This window comes from Dipteris shenzhenensis, chromosome 9 (genome assembly GCF_047967505.1).
Source record: "Dipteris shenzhenensis isolate YYH24624 ecotype China chromosome 9, Dip_SZ_1.0, whole genome shotgun sequence".
In the NCBI taxonomy this organism is placed as follows: Eukaryota; Viridiplantae; Streptophyta; class Polypodiopsida; order Gleicheniales; family Dipteridaceae; genus Dipteris; species Dipteris shenzhenensis.
In genome coordinates, this window is record NC_141604.1 from 6,722,247 (window position 1) to 6,743,860 (window position 21,614).

Here is a 21,614-nt window from a genome sequence, read left to right on the forward strand (position 1 = left end):
TTCTTTGAATGGCATTTTGGTCAAGGTTAACTAGCATAAATCAGTTGGATTTTGGACAGATCTTGGCTCTTCTTGAAATTGGGACAGAGCTTGTTAGAGAATGAAATCCCACTAGAGGGTTATCCCGTAGTAGCGGAAGACTGGTAGATGAGCCCAGGAATCACACGCAGAATTGTTCGACTCTGGAATCAAGCTTCATCAAAATGTGTGTACTTCACAACCATTCATGTCTGTGCAAGTCATAGTTACCAGGGAATGGGAACATTCCGGAAATTCGGGTGTCGGAACGGGAACGTTTTGGGAACGGGGGAACGGAAACCGGAACGCCATGTCATACACGACACGCCATCATATGACATAAAACTATGTTAGAAAATGAAAGAAACTAACATTTTACAGCTTTAACTTTATATACAAGCTCTAAAATACCCATTTGAAACTTTCAAAGAGTTAAAAAATATGTATATATATTATTATTATTATTATATTTATTTTTTGATGTTCTGGGGCCATTCCGGTTCTGACCTCATCTACTCAACAGGACAATCTCTCCAAGAAGACCTCCCGTCCACAGTAGGACTCTATTTGGGAGGTCATTTGCAGCATCACAGCTTGTCAAATCTGGCTAGCACAATGCAGACTTGTGGTGGGTAACTAGCCTCCTCCCTAGTAGTAATCTAGTTAGTGAAGTACACACCTTGTACTGCATGTGTGAGAGAGGCCACAAGGACACCACTAGAGAGTGCCAAATGGCCTTATTTTGCCAACAATGGGATGCTAGCACCTCGTTTCAGGATTCTATGGCTAGGAGTTACCACCCCTACTGGTGGCTTTTCGAGATGTGATCTGGAGGATCATTCCTCATCGCCCCATAGGCTTTTTGAGATGGTAGACTAAAGGTACACAAGTGACCACTGTATTTTTGCACTCTTGGGTGCTTTGTCCTCATGGACTTTGCTTGTATATTGTCATTATAATTAGAATTCCGTTTCTTTGCAAAGAAAACCAAGTGTCTTTTCATGAGATACGATGTGACAGGTTGCCAGAAAAAAGACTCCTGATGGTAAACAATAGTTGGTTGGAGCATGATGCATACAAGGAAATGGTGTATGCTGCCATTGCTCCTCTCTAGGAACAGTGCCAACTTGAGTAGATACTTGTGCTCATAGTGCCTTCCACATGTATGCTTAACCTGATGATAAAGAATTTGCCCTAATTAATGTTCATTACGCATGGAATGCCTTTAATACTCGAATGCAGACAATGGTTCGTGGTTGTAGAATATAGTATAAACATATGCTCTATAATACACGCATACACCCAGACATGCATCAGCATCCTTTTGTATTTACACAAAAGTCTTGGTACTTGTCTTTGTTAGCACTCCACAGGTAAAGGGAAGACTCAACCATAACAAAGGCTAGCACCAAAGGAGACGGCTATTCAAAAAGCAGTCCACATTCTCCTCTCTATCTTCTCACCCACAAATCCTTTAGGAGTCAAAAGTCCTAATCGCTACCCATGCATTCATATATAAATAAGTGCTTCAAGTGAAGTTGTGTATGGTATAGTAATGCATCTCGTACAAATGTTACGTTAAATATTGCCAAATAAGAAATGAGACCACAATGCTTTAGCTGAATTGAAAATTTTAGCTATTTGCCTTCTGATAGGCATATCAAATGCCATCCAACTGGAGAAGTTGAACTTCAAGCAAATCTCTACAGGGTACAGTAATGCTCCTTGTAATAAAAGTATTGTCATATGTTGACAAGGAAATGAGAAATATTATCTTTAGCTGAGTCTGAAAATTTCAGCTATATTTCTGCGAAGAAAGAGATGTGAATAAGCTTTGTGAGTATTTGATAGAGCAGCAATTTGCAATCTTACTTCCAATTTAACTGCCATGGCACTCAATATCACACATCATGTGTCCAAAATTGTGTTAAAAACAGAATGTGTGAAATGAAGCAATTTATAAGAACAATTCCTCACAACAGGTGAAAATTGATTTCTGACAGTTGGGCATGGACTCTCTGTATGCTTTCTTGAATTTGATTTTACGAGTGTATATGTGAGGAATTACATGGCCATCAAAGTTTTGGAAAACCAGAATTTTGAAGAAATTAAAAATCAGTTCTTTGAATTCTTACAGGGGTAATGGCTTGGTTTCTACATGGTTGAATTTGTGTATGCGTGCTACATAAACATTGTCAAGCGTGTGCATTATCTGTGAGTACAGCTTCACAAGAGTTTCCATATCTCTTGCTATATATACTGACTTAGTTTCTTCTGTCAAAATGCAGCATCCCTATTCTAATTGGTAAATCAGTGGCGGAAAAAGCCTTGTTCTTCATAACTTACATTATGGTTGATGGATGGGCTGGTGCAGCAGCAGAGATTCTCCGTCTGAAGCCCTTGATTATTTACCATTTAAAAAATACCTTTTTGGTTAAAACAGACAAAGATAGAGACAATGCCATGGACCCTGGCAGTATTGGTTTGGATCAGGCACTCCCTCAAATAGAGCTTTACTTTTTATTGGGCATTGTGTATGCTGCTGTAACCCCAATTTTTCTTCCATTCATCATCATCTACTTCGCATTTGCCTACATGGTGTATCGACATCAGGTAAAGCCAGTCTTAATGCTGAGAATTGTGATTAGGGGAATCACACAATGGTATTGGAGGTTTTGAGTTTTATAGTAACCTCCTGTCTAGAGTGACTCTTCATTCTTCTCCATTGATTTATGAGTACGAGTTTGTGACATTTTGTGTGGACTTAGTGATCGAGTAAAGTAAATCAATTTGATTCCATTGTATTCCCTGGCGGTACTTGTACAAATAGGCAATAGTGAAACAGAAACATTTCATGCAACATTGCAAATAGAGTAATTTCAGAGATGCTTTTGAAATAGCTGCTGCTTGTGGCTCCTGCTCCAGCCTGTCTCCACCTCCTTGCTACCCAGTCCCCCGCCCCCTTTGCGCATGGGCCTGTTGCATGCCTGTGGCTGTTTTTTTGGTAGTGCCACCTTGAACAGGCCGTGCAGGCCTGCAGCTGGCCACGGAAGCCATTGACAGGCCACCTCTTGGGTGGCAGACCTGGTTCTCCCTCACCCAGTCCCCCTTCCCCCTTGGGCAACCTGACACCCCCCCGGCACTCGCTTCGCCCAGTGATCCTTCATTGACCCTCCACTCAGGCTGTGTCCTCACTGCCTTTTCCCACAAAATTTTGTCTCCCTTCTTTCCTTTGCACATTCATTCCAGCTTCATACACTACTCACGGGCATCTATCTTCAATGTCGTTTCTTTCACACGCATTTATATATTGCAATCTCATTTTGGACTGCACAGTACTCTGGCAGATTGCTTTTTAAGACGTGTGTTGGCTGCAAATTGATTGCTGTTAGGAGGTGATATAAGCGTTATTGATTCCGTTTTTCCCAGTGAGATTGCTGGGTAATGTGCATTTGACAAATGTCAGAAGAAAACATGTTAAGGCATCTGCCAAGGAAATTCATGCAAGTCACTGAGAGAATGATATTGTAAAAAGAAATTGGCTTTCTTTCATTATTTCAAGAGGGTGATTAAAGAAACAACTAAACGATATGTTCAATCAAATGGTTGATTATCAGTGGACTCGTCACAGAATTTAAACAGTCCTATGTTAGCATTTTGGTGCAGGTCATAAATGTGTATAACCAGAAATACGAGAGTGGTGGTGCCTTCTGGCCACATCTACATACCCGTATTATAGCATGTCTCATGATACAGCAGATCTCTCTAATGGGCCTACTAGGCACACAAAGTGCCAGGATTTCTACCCCCGTCCTACTATTATTACCTGTTTTGACCATCGCCTTTCATGTATATTGTAAGAATCGATTCGAACCAGCCTTTCGCAGATATCCATTGGAGGTCAGCATAGTCAGTTCATTTAGCTTCTTTGTTTATCACTGGTGCTATGATTCTTTTCTCCGGTAGTCTGTTTGCCTTAAAGACTGCATTTTGTGGCTAAATTGCAGGAAGCTATGGCCAAAGACACGCTGGATAGAGCAATTGAGCCCAACTTGGATCTGAGAAGCTATTTGCAGGATAGCTACATGCACCCGGTGTTTAAAATGGACGAAGATGAGGAGTACAGCGACCCTGGATGTAAATGGGCAGAAAGACCCCCTTTGGTGCCAACCAAGCACACTTCAAGAGGCAACACTCCAACTCCCAGTGTCAACAACGAGTCACCCAAGTGTGCACAGGTGCACATGGACATCGCCTCCTAGTATAGTGGTAAAGCAAGTGCTAAGGAGAAAGCAAATATTCTTTGTGTGCCTTGGGCTATCATAGGCTGTTTTGCTGAAGTAAGTTTTCTAGAAAATTACACGTGGAGATTCGAAAAAGGAGAATCGAATTCTCCACTATAGCACTATGTCTAAGGAGGCAGTCAAAGGGAGTAAGTACTGATTGGATAAAGGAAGTCTGCTACTGAAGCAGTTGATCTAAAGTTCGATCCTGGAATCTGGGGAAGAGCATGCATAGTGGATATCCTTTCTGAGGATGGTGGTTCTGATAATGTAATCATTCTGCAAGATATCTTCTTTCTTCCAACACCCTGTATATAGTTAGATACTATCCGTAGGGCAACTTTGCTTGCTATTTGATGTCGTTTGTCGATCAAGGAGTGAGAATGCTCTTAGCCCAAATGTTGTAACTGAGAAGGAAGCTGACAAATCGAGAGACACATATAGCAGGCTGAGATTTTGGCATCGAGATGATCTTGGAACATTGCACAAGGTGGCACCGCCAACTTCTTGAAAGAATTCGGCTGGTTGACAGCTAAATAGTGGCCGTGCTGATGATACTCATCAAGATGACGATAAGCCTTTGGTCTCCAAAAAAAAGTTCGGTTATCATACTTGGAATCAAAGTAGTTTTTGCATCGGATAGCAAAGAAGCATTCTTATGAGACTGTCGTGCTGAAGATTTACAATGCTCATTTGCAGCCGTGTGTTTTTTAGCATTTGTCAATCGCCAAGAAAGTTCAGAGTGCAAATACATCTAGATTGTTTGAGAATATTCGCCATTTGGGAGTCACACATGGAAGTGTTTGCAGCTAGTAATTCAACATCAAAATTTATATTTTAAAATCTATCTTTGTATCTCTTAGTGAATTTTGGAAAGTTCAGCCCTTACCTTTTCTACTCCCTTTTCTACTCCTTGCGGAACTCTTATAAGATTGACTAATAGTTTGAAATTTTTGATTGTTGCTGAAACTTGGGTGCGTACACTTTACTATGAATTATAAGATTAAGGAATCACTAGCTATGAAAAATTAAGCATAAATTTTCTATTAGATTTTTGAGATTCGTCAAATTGTTGCCACTACTATCTGCATTTTAGCAGGATGTACATGGGAGTGATACATTGTGTGTGTGGTGGTGGAGTAAATTTTCTATAAGTTGGATTTAGTAGAAAGGGTCACCTTTTTATACCCTTGCTGATGGTGGGATGCATTTTTGGCCATGACAAAAAGTAGATTTATATGCTCTATCCGGTGCATCATCCTTGCCTATTCTCCATGCACCTTTAGCACACACATGCCACCCATGTACAGTCACATTTATTGACTAATTTTGGCGCTAGTTCCTATAGACCTACATCACCCACATAGTTGTCATTATTTTATTATAGGCTATATCTTTGGCATACATATGTTCTCCAGCACGACTTATTTCACAAATTGATGGTTCAACATAAGCTCTCCCACAGGGTAAAGATAACTGCAACATTCTCTTTGTTGTCACAATGTTGTAATATGATGTCACCAAGTAACACTCTTTTGCTCTTTGACATCAATGTGCTTTATCCTAGAGTCATATACTGGATCCTTGGCTAATGCTTGGGCTGATTGATTATCATAGTATATTGTTGTTTGCTTTGACTCATTAAAGCAATATGTTTTTTACAATAGTCTTTTGAGCCATATAGCCTCACATGCACCGGTTGTGAGTGCTCTATATTCTACTTTAGTTGAAGACAAAGAAACAATTGGTTGGTTCTTTGACAACCATGATATAGCACCTTGACCAATAAAAAATGCATTTTCTTGTATGGATCTCCTACATAGTCATTGTCACAATATCCATGCAACCTTGGATGACTTCCTTTGTATTCTATTCCAAATCGTCTTGTACCTTTGATGTCTCTTAAAGACTCCCTTGGTTGCATTCCATTGAAACTAATTTTGGATTTGCCATAAACTGTGCAAGTGAACGTACTGTATAACAAATATATGGCCTTGTGATAGTCAGATATATGAGAGATCCATGAGCTACCTATAGTACTTGTTGTCATTGACTATAGGCTTTTTTGAATCTTTGGTAAGTTTTAAACTTTGCTTTTTGGGATTGGCTATGATCTTGCAATCTACCATATGAAAATTTTAGAGACTATCCACAAATTTTTGTTGGCTCATGAAGGTGCCATCTAAGTCTCTCCAAAACTCAATTCCAAGATAATAGTACATAAGTTCAAGATCTTTCATGTCAAGCTTTGCACAGATAAGACTTCTTTCATCTTGAAGATAAAGCTTTCATTGCTTCCTGTCACTATTAGATCATCTGCACACTTTGTAGTTGAGAGTATGATTTTGCATTAGATTTGATGTATCCTAGATTAGCAAAATACTTGTTAATTCTACTATACTAACTTCTGGGTGCTTGCTTTAAGTGGTAGAGACTTTTCTTAGGATGGTAAAGTTGATGCTCTTTTTCTAGTTCAACATACCTTGTTGGTTGCTCCATATACACTTTCTCATCTAGGTAACCATTGAGAAAAGAAATTTTGACATCTAGCTGGTACACTTCCATTTGCTAAGTGTGGCTAGTGATATAAAAAATCTTATGGAATCCATCTTTGCTACTACTGAAGCATTAGTCTCATTATAATCCTAACCATATTGTTATGCAAAACCTTCTGTAACTAGTCTAGCTTTATATCTTTCAATATTGCCTTCTGGATTGTACTTTACTTTGTAAACCCATTTGTTTGCAATGACCTTCTTTCTTGGTGGAAGATTGCATAAATCCCAAGCATTGTTTTTTTACAAAGCATCCATCTCTTTATTCATAGTGAGCATATATCAATCTTGTTGGTGGTCTTCTTTCTCTAGTAGACCATCTAAGTCGCTATCCTTCTCGGGGTCCTTTGGCAATTCTTGCTCTTTTTCATAAATCTTTTCTATAGGTGACTGTGTAATCGGTGGGACCATCTCCTGTGTAATTGATGTTTTCCATTATGATTCTTAATTTAAAAATTACATCTCTAGAGATTATGACCTTTCAGTTGATGGGATCAAACTGCTTGGAACATTCATGTGGTAGTTTTGAATCATGGTTAATGAGATGGAACCTTATTTATCTAGGGGTAGGTGTGCCACATGTTAGATATGGGATGCTCCTACTTTGTGTGCCACATGGATTTACGTGTGCCGTTATCTTATGCCATGTGGCACCTTCTCCGCAAAGTGAACTTGTATGCTAGAAGTCATTATCTCCATCATTGCTGAGTTGTCTACTACAAGGTAAGTTTTGTTAAGTTCTCCTATGTTTGTCTGTGGTATTCTTCTATGTGCTTGCCTATGGTCATTGTGTTGGGTTTTACTATAGTAGACATTTAAGTTGTTGATCACATCCATCGTCTACATGTAGTTATTGCCTTGTAGGTGCTTGAGTCTTAGATAACATCATGGGTCATTGCTTGCCTTGCATGCATCTAGTGACTATACTTCGTCAAGGCTATGTTGATTATTTGAGGATTGTTTGTGCTAGTAGTTGTTGCATCTGATGGTTCATAGTTGATGCTTCATGCCAAATTTTATCTACATGTTGGGTGTTGATGGAATACATTTTTGTCATGTTAATTCATCTTGCAGTTGTTGCATTTGGTGGTTCATATCTAATGAATGCTTCATGCCAAATCTTGTTTACATGTTGGGTCTTACACTTGAGTCTATTGTTGATGTAGTACATATTGTCATGTTGATTATTTGATGATTGTTTTTGCTAAAATTTGTTGCATTTGATGGTGAACTTCATAGTGATGCTTTATGCCAAACCTTGTTTACATGTTGGGTCTTCCACTTGAGTCTACTATTGGTGTAGTACATTATTGTCATGTCAATTCATCTTGTAGACTTTACTATTGGCTTGAGGGTAACATGGTGTGGAAATTTTGAGAATCACTAGGAATTTCACTTGCAATGTTGCTATTACTTCTTTAATGAAGCGGGAGCCATGATCACTAACAATTAGACAATGGGAATTCAAATCGATATAGTATTTGATCATATAAGAATTTAGTTGTGGAGGAATGTGCATTGAACCTTTTTTTGCTCAAGATTTTGCCCATTTTGTGGAGTAGTTTATTGCCACTATAATGCATTGCCCTTGTGCATACCTTTAGGACTAATTTGTGTCCAATCAATCCCTTGCTTTTCAAAGGGATCTACAACTTCTCAACCTTGATTGCTGTCCCCTATTTTAGAGACTCCCTAGTCAATGAGTTGGGTTCTCTAAAAACATGCTACTTGACAACCAATGTTCTTTCTTTTACTCCTTCCACAATCAATGCTATAGTGAGTATTGATTTTTATCATTGGTTTTTTCTTAAGCATTAATAGAAAGTTCCTTTTTTTTGGAAGAAATAAGAAGTTGTGAGTCATTCCTTGCTTAGTGATTAGTCTTGTGGAAATTGTTAAATTTTTCTAGGAGGCAACAGATATCTTCCATATTTTGGTACTAAGCCCAATTGGAGCAACAAGTCATCTCAAAGATCTGTTGAGATATCAAGCTCTACCCCCGATATATCTCCTGGATGACTATCATTTATGTCATCGCCTATGTTAGTTGTACTCGTGGTGTAGTTAGACTACCACGTATGTTTTTGGTTTGGGTTCACATATGAACCACGTATTCTAGGTTTTGACATATAGGGTATTTCCCTCTTCTATTGTATTGTTGTTGTGTGCAAAAGTGAAGAAAGGCTTCACCCTCCAACCTTGTGTCCTCTCTCTTTTTGTGTGTTGTGAAGAAAGCTAAACTTGAGTCTCCTATCTCTCTCCCTCTTTCTTTACATGGTATCAGAGCCTTGTTCGTGGTAAGGAGCTCAAGAAAGCAAGCCAAGTTTGTGGTGTCCTGGTAAGAGGACCAGTGTTGCTTTCCTATTTCGAGTTTGGGAGCAAATCTCTGCAGGTAGCACAGCCAGAAGTGCAGGAGTGCACTGTTTCAGATTGAGAGGCCCTTCGCAGTGTGGCGAGAGCGCAGTATATGCTGCGGAAGAAGGCGAAGCCCTTGGTGACTTTATTTTTTTGATTTGAGGCCGTTTCGAAGCCCGTTTTGGAGGCAGAAGTTCTTCGCAGGCACTCAGAAAAAGGCCCTGTTTTTGCTGTGCGACCACCGCACGGCTAGTCGGTGGAAAGGTGCCACAGAAATTGCATCGTATGCCTATGTGCAGAGATATTGGGAGTTGCAGATTCATGCCTGTTGCCTGTTGATGCAAAATCGTCACGAGGAAGTGACTGTGTGGTGAAATACCACTTTCGTCAGTGTTGCAGATCTGCCCCTGTGAGGCTTTTCGCAGAAGTTTTGCTATTTGCCCTTGTGAGGCATTTGCTGTGTTTACAGGTTGCTGTTGCAATTCGTGATTTGTAAAATGTCTGAGAATCTGTCTACTATTGTCAGTGAGAAGCTTGACAAGAACAACTTCCAAGCATGGAAGTTCAGGATGGCAAACTTCCTTATGGGAAAGGGAGTTTGGGATTACATCAGTGGTGAAACTGCAGAACCAGTTTTGGGTACTGCTCCCACTCCTGCTGAATTGAAGGCCTTTAAGGAATGGCATGAAAAAGCCAGAAAATGCTTGTATTGGCTATCTGTTAGCATTTCAGATTCTATGATTGTGCATATACAGGATGTAGAGACGCCTAAGGAGGCATGGGATACATTGGTGAAGCTGTATAGCACAAATACCAAAGCACGAAAGATGCAGCTAAAGCAGGAGTTGCACAATGTGCAAAGGAAAAATCTGAATATAAATGAGTATTCCTTGAAGGTGAAAGGCCTTGCAGATTCTCTTGTCTCCATTGGAGCACCTGTTGATGATGAGGACTTAGTGTCCGTGACCTTGAATGGTCTTGGGAAAGATTATGCACAGTTTCGGACATCCATTGGAGTCCGTGAAACATTTCCTGATTTTCAGGAACTTATTGCTCTCTTGCTAAGTGAAGAGCAAAGGAATGGTGGTTCAGCCACCTCAACTTCTCAAGAGACTGCTTTCTACTCGAATACAGGTAGAGGCAGAGGTAGAGGAAGAGGCCGTTTTGGTGGCCGTGCAGGAAATCAGAACCAACAGCAACAACAGGAAAACCAGTCCTATGGAGGAGGACGTGGTAGTTCTAGAGGCAGGGGGAGCCAAAGAGGCCGTGGTTCATGGCAAAGGAACCAGCAAGTAAATAGCAGCACAGAATGCTATTATTGTGGAAAGCCTGGACACAAGGAGAATACATGCTATAAAAAGCAGAATGACATCAAAAGTGGGAAGTTGCAGCAAAGCAACTATGCATCATGAAGTGGGCATGGTGACGACAGAAATGAGCACCTTTTTGTGATGCAGCATATATCTCCATGTCAGGAGATGCTGCAGCTTGCAATGATGTTTGGTATGTTGATTCAGGTGCCTCTAACCACATGACCAGTCATGGTGAGTGGTTTCATGATGTTAGAAATTTGGATAAGCCAGGTTATGTTGAAACAGGTGATGATACTGCGCACCCAATTACGCAGGTTGGTAAAGTGCCATTGGCTATGCAGGATGGCAAAACGAAGTACTTGGCAGATGTACTTCATGTTCCAAAAATCACTAAGAACCTGGTTTCAGTTGGCCAGATGGTTGAGCAAGGTCTGCAGGTTAGATTTAATCCTGATGGATGCTTTGTTGAGGACTTGAAAAATAAATGCCGCTTGGTTGCGAAAGGCAACAAAAATGGAAGAATGTTCACCTTGGATGTTGATATGCCTGAGGTGAAAGCTGCTATGTTTGCGCATGGGAGAGATGTCATTGCAGATATTGAGATATGGCACAAGCGCATTGGGCACGTGAATATACAAAGGCTGAAATCTATGCAAACGAAAAACATTGTTGCAGGTTTGCCTAAATTCAGAGTTGAGGGAATGCAAAAGGTATGTGAAGCATGCCAAATGGGTAAGCAGGCCAGACATGCATTTCCCAAAAATGCTAAGGTGAGCAGAAGACCTTTGGAAGTGATCCATTCAGATGTTTGGACAACCAAAACTGCTTCTATTGGTGGATGCCATTATTATGTGACGTTTATTGATGACTACACTAGGAAGGTGTGGATTTATTTTATGAAGCACAAAAGTGAAGTGTTCAGCCATTTCAAGGCTTTTAAGGCCATGGTTGAAAAAGAGAAAGGTGTGCATATTAAAGTGCTAAGATCTGATGGAGGGGGAGAGTACTTTTCAGAAGAATTTTGTGAATATCTGAAAGAACAGGGAATTCAAAGGAAGTACTCATGCAGGTCTACCCCTCAGCAGAATGGGGTTGCAGAAAGGAAGAACAGGCATATTGCAGAAGTAGGACGGGCGATCCTAAATGAGAAAAACATGCCTGATTATTTTTGGGCTGAAGCAGTAGCAACTGCTGTTTATATTATGAACAGAACCCCCACTGCAGCTGTCCATGGCATGACGCCTGAAGAAATGTATACAGGCCAAAAACCAGATATTTCTCACTTGAAGGTATTTGGTTGCATAGCTTATGTTCATGTTCCTGATGAGAAGAGAACAAAGCTGGATCCAAAGGCAGAAAAATGCATCTTTATTGGATATGCTCAGCACCAGAAAGGGTATCGCTGTTATAACCCTTCCACCCGCAAAATGCAAGTGAGCAGAGATGTTGTTTTTGATGAAATGAGCAGCTGGTATGCACCAACTGTTATGGTAGGAGATGCAGATGCAGGAAATGGGAATGCTGCAATAAATGCAGAGCAGCAATCTCAAGCCTTGAGTGGACCCAAAGAGTCCTCTACTAGTGGATCTAATGCATGGACAGGGAGATTGAGATCTAGTGAATCGTCACATGGCAGTCCTGATAGTGTTGTGCAGGTATCACATAAGGGAAAAGAAAAAGTGGACCATGCTCCAGTGTTTGATGTGTCTGCTGGTAGCTCTCATGTTGATGGAGAGTCAAGTGGCTCTGAAATGAGCCTTGATGAGGAACTTGGAATTCCTTCTGTTGTTACACCTGGTGCAAGGAAAAGCAGGCATGATTTAAAGACTCCTGCAACTGATCCAGTTGTACGGAGGTCCACTCGTATTAAGTATCCAGTTGATAGGCTGAGATATGATGGGTATACAGCACATCACTATGCTTATATGGTCAAGGTTCTAGAGGAGCCAGAGCCCACATGTTTTGAGGATGCAGCAGGCCATAAAAATTGGGAAGCAGCTATGGATGAAGAGATGGCTGCCTTGGATGCAAACCACACTTGGGATTTGATGCCTTTGCCTCATGATAAGAAGGCTATTGGCTGCAAGTGGGTTTACAAAGTAAAGCACAATGCTGATGGGTCTGTTAGAAGGTACAAGGCAAGATTGGTTGCCAAAGGTTTTGCGCAGACATATGGAATTGACTATGAGGAAACTTTCAGCCCAGTTGCAAGGATGGCAACCGTGAGAGAGTAATAGGGCTGCTGCAAAGGGATGGTCTTTGCATCAGATGGATGTGAAAAATGCCTTCTTGCATGGTGATTTGTAGGAAGAGGTTTATATGATGCAGCCAGAAGGTTATGAGGATAACTCACACCCCGATTTTGTATGCAGGTTGCGCAAAGCCTTGTATGGCTTAAAACAGGCACCGAGGGCATGGTCAGACAAGATAGGGCAATATCTTGTCACTATTGGATTTCAGATTTCCAATTCAGATTTTTCACTTTATGTGAAAAGGACAAACAGAGGGATTGTGCTTATAGTCATCTATGTTGATGACTTGATTATTACAGGTGATAGTGATGCAGACATTAATGAAGTGAAGCTGCTGTTGAAGCAGAAATTTGAGATGAAGGATTTGGGAGAGCTGCGTTACTTCTTGGGCATTGAGGTTATTAGATCCCCGAGTGGGATATGGCTGTTGCAAAGGCAATACGGTTTGGACATGCTGTCCAAATATGGGATGACAGGCTGTAAGCCTATCTCTGTTCCATTGGAGCAGAATGTGAAGCTCAATGCAGAGTCAGGTGAGCTTCTTGAAGATATTACTATGTACAGGCGCATAGTAGGTAGCTTGATTTACATGACTATAACCAGGCCAGATTTGAGCTATGCTGTGGGGCTGGTGAGTCAGTTTATGCAGGCACCGAGGAAGCCACATTTGGATGCGGCTAGGCGCATACTGCGGTATGTGAAGTCCACATTGCATTATGGACTGTTTTATGAAGCTGGGTGTGCATTACAGGTACATGGATACACAGATGCTGACTGGGCTGGTAGTGTCTCAAACAGGAGATCTACTAGTGGTTTTATGTTTTCCCTTGGGAGTGGTGCCATCAGTTGGAGCAGCAAGAAGCAGCCAACAGTTGCCTTGTCGAGCACAGAGGCTGAGTACAGGGGTGCAGCAATGGCTGCATGTGAGGTAGCTTGGTTACGGAAGCTACTTGCAGATATGGGACAGTCAGTTCATGCAGCAGTTGTCATTCATTGTGACAACATTAGCAGCATCATGCTTGCTAATAACCCAGTTTATCATGCTAGAACGAAGCACATTGAGGTGCATTATCACTTTGTGAGAGAGAAGGTTCTAGCTGGTGAGATTGATCTTGTCTATGTCAGCACTGAGGAGCAGGTGGCTGATATTTTTACGAAGGCATTGGGTACCGAGAAGCTTCGCAGATTTAGGAGCTTGCTTGGTGTACGTGAGATGGATTTGAGCTTGAGGGGGAGTGTTGAGATATCAAGCTCTACCCCCGATATATCTCCTGGATGACTATCATTTATGTCATCGCCTATGTTAGTTGTACTCGTGGTGTAGTTAGACTACCACGTACGTTTTTGGTTTGGGTTCACATATGAACCACGTATTCTAGGTTTTGACATATAGGGTATTTTCCTCTTCTATTGTATTGTTGTTGTGTGCAAAAGTGAAGAAAGGCTTCACCCTCCAACCTTGTGTCCTCTCTCTTTTTGTGTGTTGTGAAGAAAGCTGAACTTGAGTCTCCTATCTCTCTCCCTCTTTCTTTACAAGATCATCATCCACTACTGTAGCTGTCTCTCCATTTGTATTCTTGAGAGGTGATTAGCTAGCATATGTTTAGAGGACTTGGGGATAGTGACCATGACTCAAGTTCAAGAAGGATGAGAGTCCAGCTTGTTATAAGCCCTATTCAGATGTTTTGTTCATGATTAAATTAAGGTTTGATGGTCCAAGAAGACCATGAATTAGATGGCAAAAGGTAATGATGGAACTTACATACTGTGTATACCATGGCTAGGCCTCATTAAATTACAATGAGATTGAAGTTGTTTTTGTGTGGGAATGCCATTATTGGACATAATATGCCTAAGAACTACTCCATGCTTTACTCAAAACTAACACTTTAGTAGATTCAGAGATATGTGGTAGGATTTGCACCTCTTAAATACCTTTCTCAAGTAGTTTCAAGTACTCACTCTAACTGGCTTTTATACATGTACCATCCAAAAAGACATCTAAGAAGTCTCTTAGATATTCCTTGAAAGTTGTGGTCATCAACCTTTGGAATGTGGGTAGGACATTTGTTAATCAAGGGGCATGACTTTGTAGGCATAGAGTCTCCATTTTATGGTGAATACTGTCTTGTATTGATCAAGGGAGTTTGTAATAGCTTCATATTTCCCTCAAAAGCCATCAAGAAATCTATAAGATTCCTTGACCACTACTATTTCTAATACATGCTTTGTATACACAAGGGGATATTGATCAAATCTTGTGGCCTAATCACGAACTAGATCTTGTCATTTTTCCATGACAATCACTATGGATAGTGTATGGAAGGAGATAGTGAATCAAATTTGGTGGCCAATTGATCTTTTTAACTTTAGCATAGACTCAGAACTTGTCATTTTTTTCATGACAATCATTATGCATGACACCCAATCCATGTGTTCTAGCTCATAAATGAATCCAATATTGACGAGCTTTTGAAGATTGCCTTTAACTATACTCATGTACTTTGAACTCATGGGGTAAGGACGGCGCTAAATAGGCCTCCCTATTTCAATAAAGGGTTGATATGCTGAACAACCTCCAAGGGAAATCTCTTCATGCTAGTAGACTCCATGAAAAATAGTCTCTAAACTCCTTCAGGAGAGCTATAACCATTAGGGGAGATGAGAAATGATAAGCCCCTCTTGAATCCCTCCTCCCCTACCCTCCTCCTCCCCCTCCCTCCCCCTCCCTCCTCCTCCATACCAGCTCCTCCTCCCCCCTCCCTCCTACTCCTCCCTCATCCCTCCCTCCTCCTTTATGCTTGCTCCTCCCCCTCCATCCCTCCTTTTCAATTGATGGTCCTCTCTCCTCCATCCCTCCTCCTTCGCACCCTCCCCCTTCCTACGTTCTTGCTCCTTCAAGCTTAGTTCTTGAAACCTTCTCCTTCTCTACACCTCCTCTACACTCCTTTACTTATGGCACCATTTGAGGATGTCTCCAACAGGTACCAGGTTCACTTAGAGTTGGAGGCTAAATATACAAGCACATGTAGTCTGGGATTGAGGGGAGCTTCCAACATCCACAGTCTTCATTTACAAGGAAAGAAGCATCTTGAACTTTGGGTAGAAGGATCCTTGTATCCTTTAAATCCTGCCAACCAAAAGATCCCTCCTTTTCATAAAATGCATGACCTAGTTCAGTTTGTAAGACTTGGACATACAGGGTTGCTTGGTTATTGCAATCACTTGAAGAATGTTCAGAAAGTGGCTATGCAAGCAAAGCAAGATTCTCAAAGACTAAGCAGAGCAACTAGCACATTTAGGAAATAGCACCATTGTTTCAATTGCATAACTCTATTTTGGCTCATCATTTCCACCAATAGATGATCCATCATCTGCCCTTGATTGTGTATCTATGGGAGTACCTGGTGGCACCATTTCCTTCACATTCATTGCATGGACATCTTGCTATCTATCAACATATTCGGGTGGATTCACATCCTAGAAAATAATTCTCCTCATTTCCACATCCCTCATGGGTGTCTTATGCATCTTCTTCTCATTGAAGACCACATCATGAATTCATATGATCTTCTTTGCTTCTGGATCCCAGAGATGATTTCCCATCTCTCCACTTTCACCATAACCCAAAAAGATGCATTTCCTAGACTTATGATCTAGCTTTTTTTGAAGCTCTTTTGGCACATGTGCATATGCATCACACCCAAATATATGCAAATGAGAGTAATAGGGCTTCTTGAAACTCCATGCCTTTTCAGGGATACCACCATCTAAACTCTTACTAGGTGATCTATTGATCACATGCACTTTAGTGTTCATTGCTTTAGCCCAAAAACCACTAGAAAGACTTGCATTGGAAAGCATACATTGCATCTTTTCTAAATGGTCCGGTTCATCTGTTCTGCAATTGGATTTTTATCTGGAGTACGAGGGGAGGTGAGCTCCCTCTTGATCCCACGTGTATCACAAAAATGCTGAAAGTCATGAGAGAGACACTCTCCATCATTGTCAGTCCATAGGCATTTAACCGTTCTACTTGACTAATTTTCAACCAAAGCCAACCATTGGAACAATTGCTCTTCTGAGCTATAGCATAATCCCACCCTTTCCTAGTTGCATCATCAATGAATTTCAGATAGTATTCAGCCCCACCTAATGACCGTGTAGGCATGGGACCACATACATATGAATGCACCAAATCAAGACTTTCAAGCTCGTTCTTTCCCCTTCTTTTATGGGCTGATTTAGTCTGCTTCCCATAGATACAATTCTCACAAAATTCAAAGTCAGGAAAACTCAAATGTGGTACATAGCCCAAATGGCATAAGAGTTTCATTCCATTCTGGCTCATGTGCCCCAATCGACAATGCCACAAAGAAGTACTTGGTTGCTCGGTTACTGCAACAACATGATTAGACACCCTTGATACATATAAGGGATATAATGTCCCACACTTGGCACCTCTTGCCAAAACCATAGAGCCCTTCTGAATTTTCTAACTCTGAAAAACAAAGGTGGTTTGAAAACCAACATCATCTAGCTGACCCGCTGAAATAAGACTCTTGGTCAGCTTAGGCACATGTCTCACATTTTTCAAAACAAAGGCATACCCATTTGCAAAAGAAAACTTTATGTCACCTGCTTCCCCTATGTCACATGCATAGTTATTTCCAAGATCCTGTCTTTCCATTGTCATAAATGGAGAACCATTTCCTATGGGAAGTAACATGGAATGAAGCACTAGAATCCAAAATCCAATCCTGGGAATATTTATCATCTGAAGTGGTAAGCAAGTTTGTAGGTATACTAGTCTAAGACATGAAGAGAATGTCATTGTCACTATTATTAGTGAGATGACTACATTGATCTCCTCGATCTTCCTTTTTTCTTTGTCCTCACTTGGACTCTCTTCCTTCTTATTTGCACCCCAATTTTCATTTTTTTTCTTATCCTTTCGCTCTCTTTTCAGCTTGTAGCAATCATTTTTCATGTGGCTCTTCTTACCACAATAGTAACACTCAATGTTTCGTGCCTTGGATTTGCTACAAGACTTCCCTCTTTCTTGGGACTTCCCCCTGAACTGTGATTTGCCCCTTTGCACATTTAAGGATGCATCTTGCTTTCATCTAATCTCCTCGGACAACAAGCAACCCACAACATCATCAAACTTCAATACTCCACTAGATACAGAGTTACTCAGATGTACGGAATGTATTTCATAAGGATGGCAATATTGCCTTAGTCTCCGCATCAAAATTCATATTCTGAGCCTGAAGTTGGCTGAAATAATATTAAATTCATTCAAGTGAGAAGTAATGGAGACCCCTTCCTTCATCTACAGCTCAAACAACCTCTTCATGAGAGGAAAACTTTATTAGAGGCAGTTTTCTTCTCATAAGTGGCACATAATTTTTTCCACAAATCTTTCATAGTCTACTCATTTACTACTGTGAAATAGACTGGCTCAGCAAGATGAAGTCTAATAGTAGACTTTGCTAATGCATCCAACTCATTCCAATCATTCTTAGACATATCTGCAAGCTTAGCTTCAATCCCTGCAAAGGCTTTAATCTGCATCTTTTGAATAAGCACATACCTTGCCTGTTCTTTCCACAAAGAAAAGTTTGTCCCATAAAAAATTTTAATGCTGAAAAACTCATTTTCAGACATGGAAGAGGATGCCACAATGCAAATGAAACAAAATCCCAATTGCTAGTATCTACAAGAGACAAATCACACCATATACCAGGTGCACCCAAATGTGTATGCCAAAATGGAAAGTAATATCACCAAACCTAAAAGGCTCAAAGCATCAAAATGCATCTAACTCATGTGCACATACTATGCATCCATATGAGCAAATCTGGCCCAAAAGAAAATGCGAACTGCAATGGCAAAACAATGGCAATCCCAATGCCAATAAGTGCCAAAATCCCGCAAGCATAAATATTGTCCATGATCATATGCATCAACAAAATCTCATCCAAGAGATCATAGCACAACTTGTGCATCCAGTCCAATATGTTAAAGCTATCCCTCAGCATAAAATAGCATCTGGTGCTAAATGTCCATTAATAAAGCATCCCACAAGGCAATTTGGGCCTATCAATGCATCCAATAAGGATCCTATGCACCCAAGTGGCTTGTAAAGAATCCAATGCAACCAAATGCAAACCACAAATGAGCGCACATGGCTCAGACTGCAACTAGAGTGATCTGCATAAGGTATATCCAAAAGAATCATGGCCCCACTGCAATGACTGCTAGTGAAAATAGAACCTGGAATGCTTTAAAACATGGGCATCACTATATAATTGGACTCAACACAAAAATCTACAAATATCTCTCTTCTGCCACAACTCCAAAATCTAATCCAAGGATGGAGTAAGAGAGAGTCAACCCTTGCATTTATGTGCAAAAATGAACCTTAGGAAACTTAACCTTCTACAACAATAGAGAAGAAGAACGTCAACTCAAAGAATCATAGCTTAAAGAATACTTTCCCGAATCACGTAGGAATTTGCAGATAACGGTTCAAGCCCATCCCCGATCCACTGAGACAGATCTAGAAATGGTGGCCTGTGCAAGTGGGTCCCAACCACGAGCGTTTGGACATAGGAAGATCTTAGAGAGACAAAACTTCTCCAAATAGCCATAGAATCAAAAGCCCTCCCCCAAATCTCATGAGCCTCCCCCAACTCCCCAGAGCGTGATCCTTCCCCTAGGTCCCATGAGCCCTCCCTCGACTCTCATGAGCCCTCCTCCCAAGTCCTATGAGCCCTCCCCAAGTTTCATGAGCCTTCTCCTCTGCATGAGGCCTCCCCAAGTCTCATGAGCCCTCTCCTTTGCATGAGCCTTCCCCTCCCCATGAGCCCTCCAACAAATCTCGTGAGTCCTCCCCTAAGTCTCATGAGAGCCAACCTCCAACTCCTAGGAGGGCTCAAAAGATTCATTTCATGATGATGACGGCGGGATGACCTCCTTGATAACCTGTCAAGGATTCAACAAACTGCAAGAAAGAGTGAGGAAAGAGTACCATCATCCCTGTCTCGGTAATACAACCCATCATGGACGTAGTTCTTGCCTGCATGCAACCAGCTAGGGTCAGGACAAAGTAGACGCTGAGGAAGCCCCACAAGGAAATCTAAAAAGGTGCAAGCTCCTAGCCCAATAAGAGGAGGACTCTCGGAGGGGGATTAGTGCAGAGAAGAGCATTGCAAGAAGTTCAAAGTAGACAGGAGGCCATGGAGCCATGTTGGGGTACTTGCATGGCCTCCACTAAGAGCCATACATAGCAAAGCGGGAGAGCGAGGGCCTAAGCGAGGTTAGACAGTTGTAGAAAAGCACTGTCCCACATGCTCCCTTATGTGTGGTATGAGAGATAGCACAGGGATACAAGGACGACGTGTGCTTCAGCATAGGAGCTATGGGGGTGACCCAGGAGGGTGTGGAGAAAGTTACCACCTCTTTGTTCGAGGATGCTAACTTGTTTGCCATCCACACAAAGCACATCATGGTCATGGACAAGGACATGGATGACAAAGCGACTATGGATGGAAAGCCCTAGAATCTCTTGAGCACACCCTTAGGACTTAGACTACCACCTGCCCTTGAAGGCACATTGTTGTATCTTAGGCCTAAGGGGCGATCTTTTCTAATAAAATATATTTAGATTTTGTACACTATCGCATTGTTGAGTAAATTCTCCTTGTTTTACTATTCATTTCAATGTTTATTTTTGACTTATTTTTTGTTGCAAGATCTACAAGCCATACCAAAAACTTACATTCTGGGCAATTTCAATATAAACTTCTTTGGACAAATGTCTGCCAGCAAAGCAAAGTTGCAGTCATTCCTTGAAGCACAAGGCATGGCACAACTAATTCAATGATCACTCTTCTACATACACTATTGTGAACACGTAGCATAGCCCTAATGATGGATTAAAAAGGGTAGGCTACTTGAATGAAATTCACCTTGTTTTGCAAGCAAAAAATCAAGATGGCTAATAATCAATTTTGGGTCTGGCCCTTGGGGATGCCTCAGGGGAGCAACCCCGCTTAGCCTTCATTCAATGCATCTCAACCATGGCCAGGAAATGGGAGCAATCTCACTTGTCCATGCACCTTGGGCATGCCCACGGTGGGAGGATTTAGACACTTTGTTATTATCTATCATATGAAAAATAGTTCCTTTGTGAGAGGGGGATTCTCGTTATGGTGGCATGAAAGGAGCACATGTGGTGGAAGCAACAACGTAGTCAACCTAAGTGCTGAAACGAACATTTATTCTTCTTTGAAAAGGAAGGAGTAAATCATTTAAAAAAACAAGATAAAGCAAGACTATTTTTTTTACAGAAGATGCTCTTTTTTTAAAAATAAGAGAAAAGAATTTAGTAATCATGTTTCCCATAAGTAAACAAAAACAAGTTAAAGAAAATAAACAATAATGTTTTGGATAAGTAATGTTCAAAGAAATTGTAGCTTCGAAATCCCAATTGCCATATTCTGATTCCTGAGATCTAATAAGTACTTGAAGTTGACATGACCATATCTCTTGTGCCATTTTGTAGATAGTGGCATCTGTTGTGGTTGAGCTGACATGGCATGCTGATCTAGTATTGTAGCTAGCATTCTGTATAAACGTCCTTCCTTGACACCTTTTGCTACTAGCTAACATCTTTTGGATTTGTCTCTGATAGTGCATTCATCACCATCGAAGATAAATTGTAGTTGTGTTCCGTCATTTGACCTACTGACAAAAGGTTCTTGCTGAGCTTCGAAACATAGAGCACATCTTTGACTAATCCTTTCGTACCAATGAAATTGTTCATAGGGA

At 41.0% G+C, this 21,614-nt stretch overlaps 1 protein-coding gene across 1 annotated transcript in view; it reads left to right on the forward strand.

Annotated features, from left to right (window-relative positions):
* Positions 1–21,614, forward strand: part of LOC147898129 (hyperosmolality-gated Ca2+ permeable channel 1.2-like) — a 56,987-nt gene that overhangs the window by 17,605 nt on the left and 17,768 nt on the right. Inside the window, 3 exon segments of the mRNA XM_087378858.1 lie at positions 2,307–2,631; positions 3,685–3,918; positions 4,026–4,256. Of these exon segments, the coding sequence (XP_087234984.1) occupies positions 2,307–2,631; positions 3,685–3,918; positions 4,026–4,256 (790 nt within the window).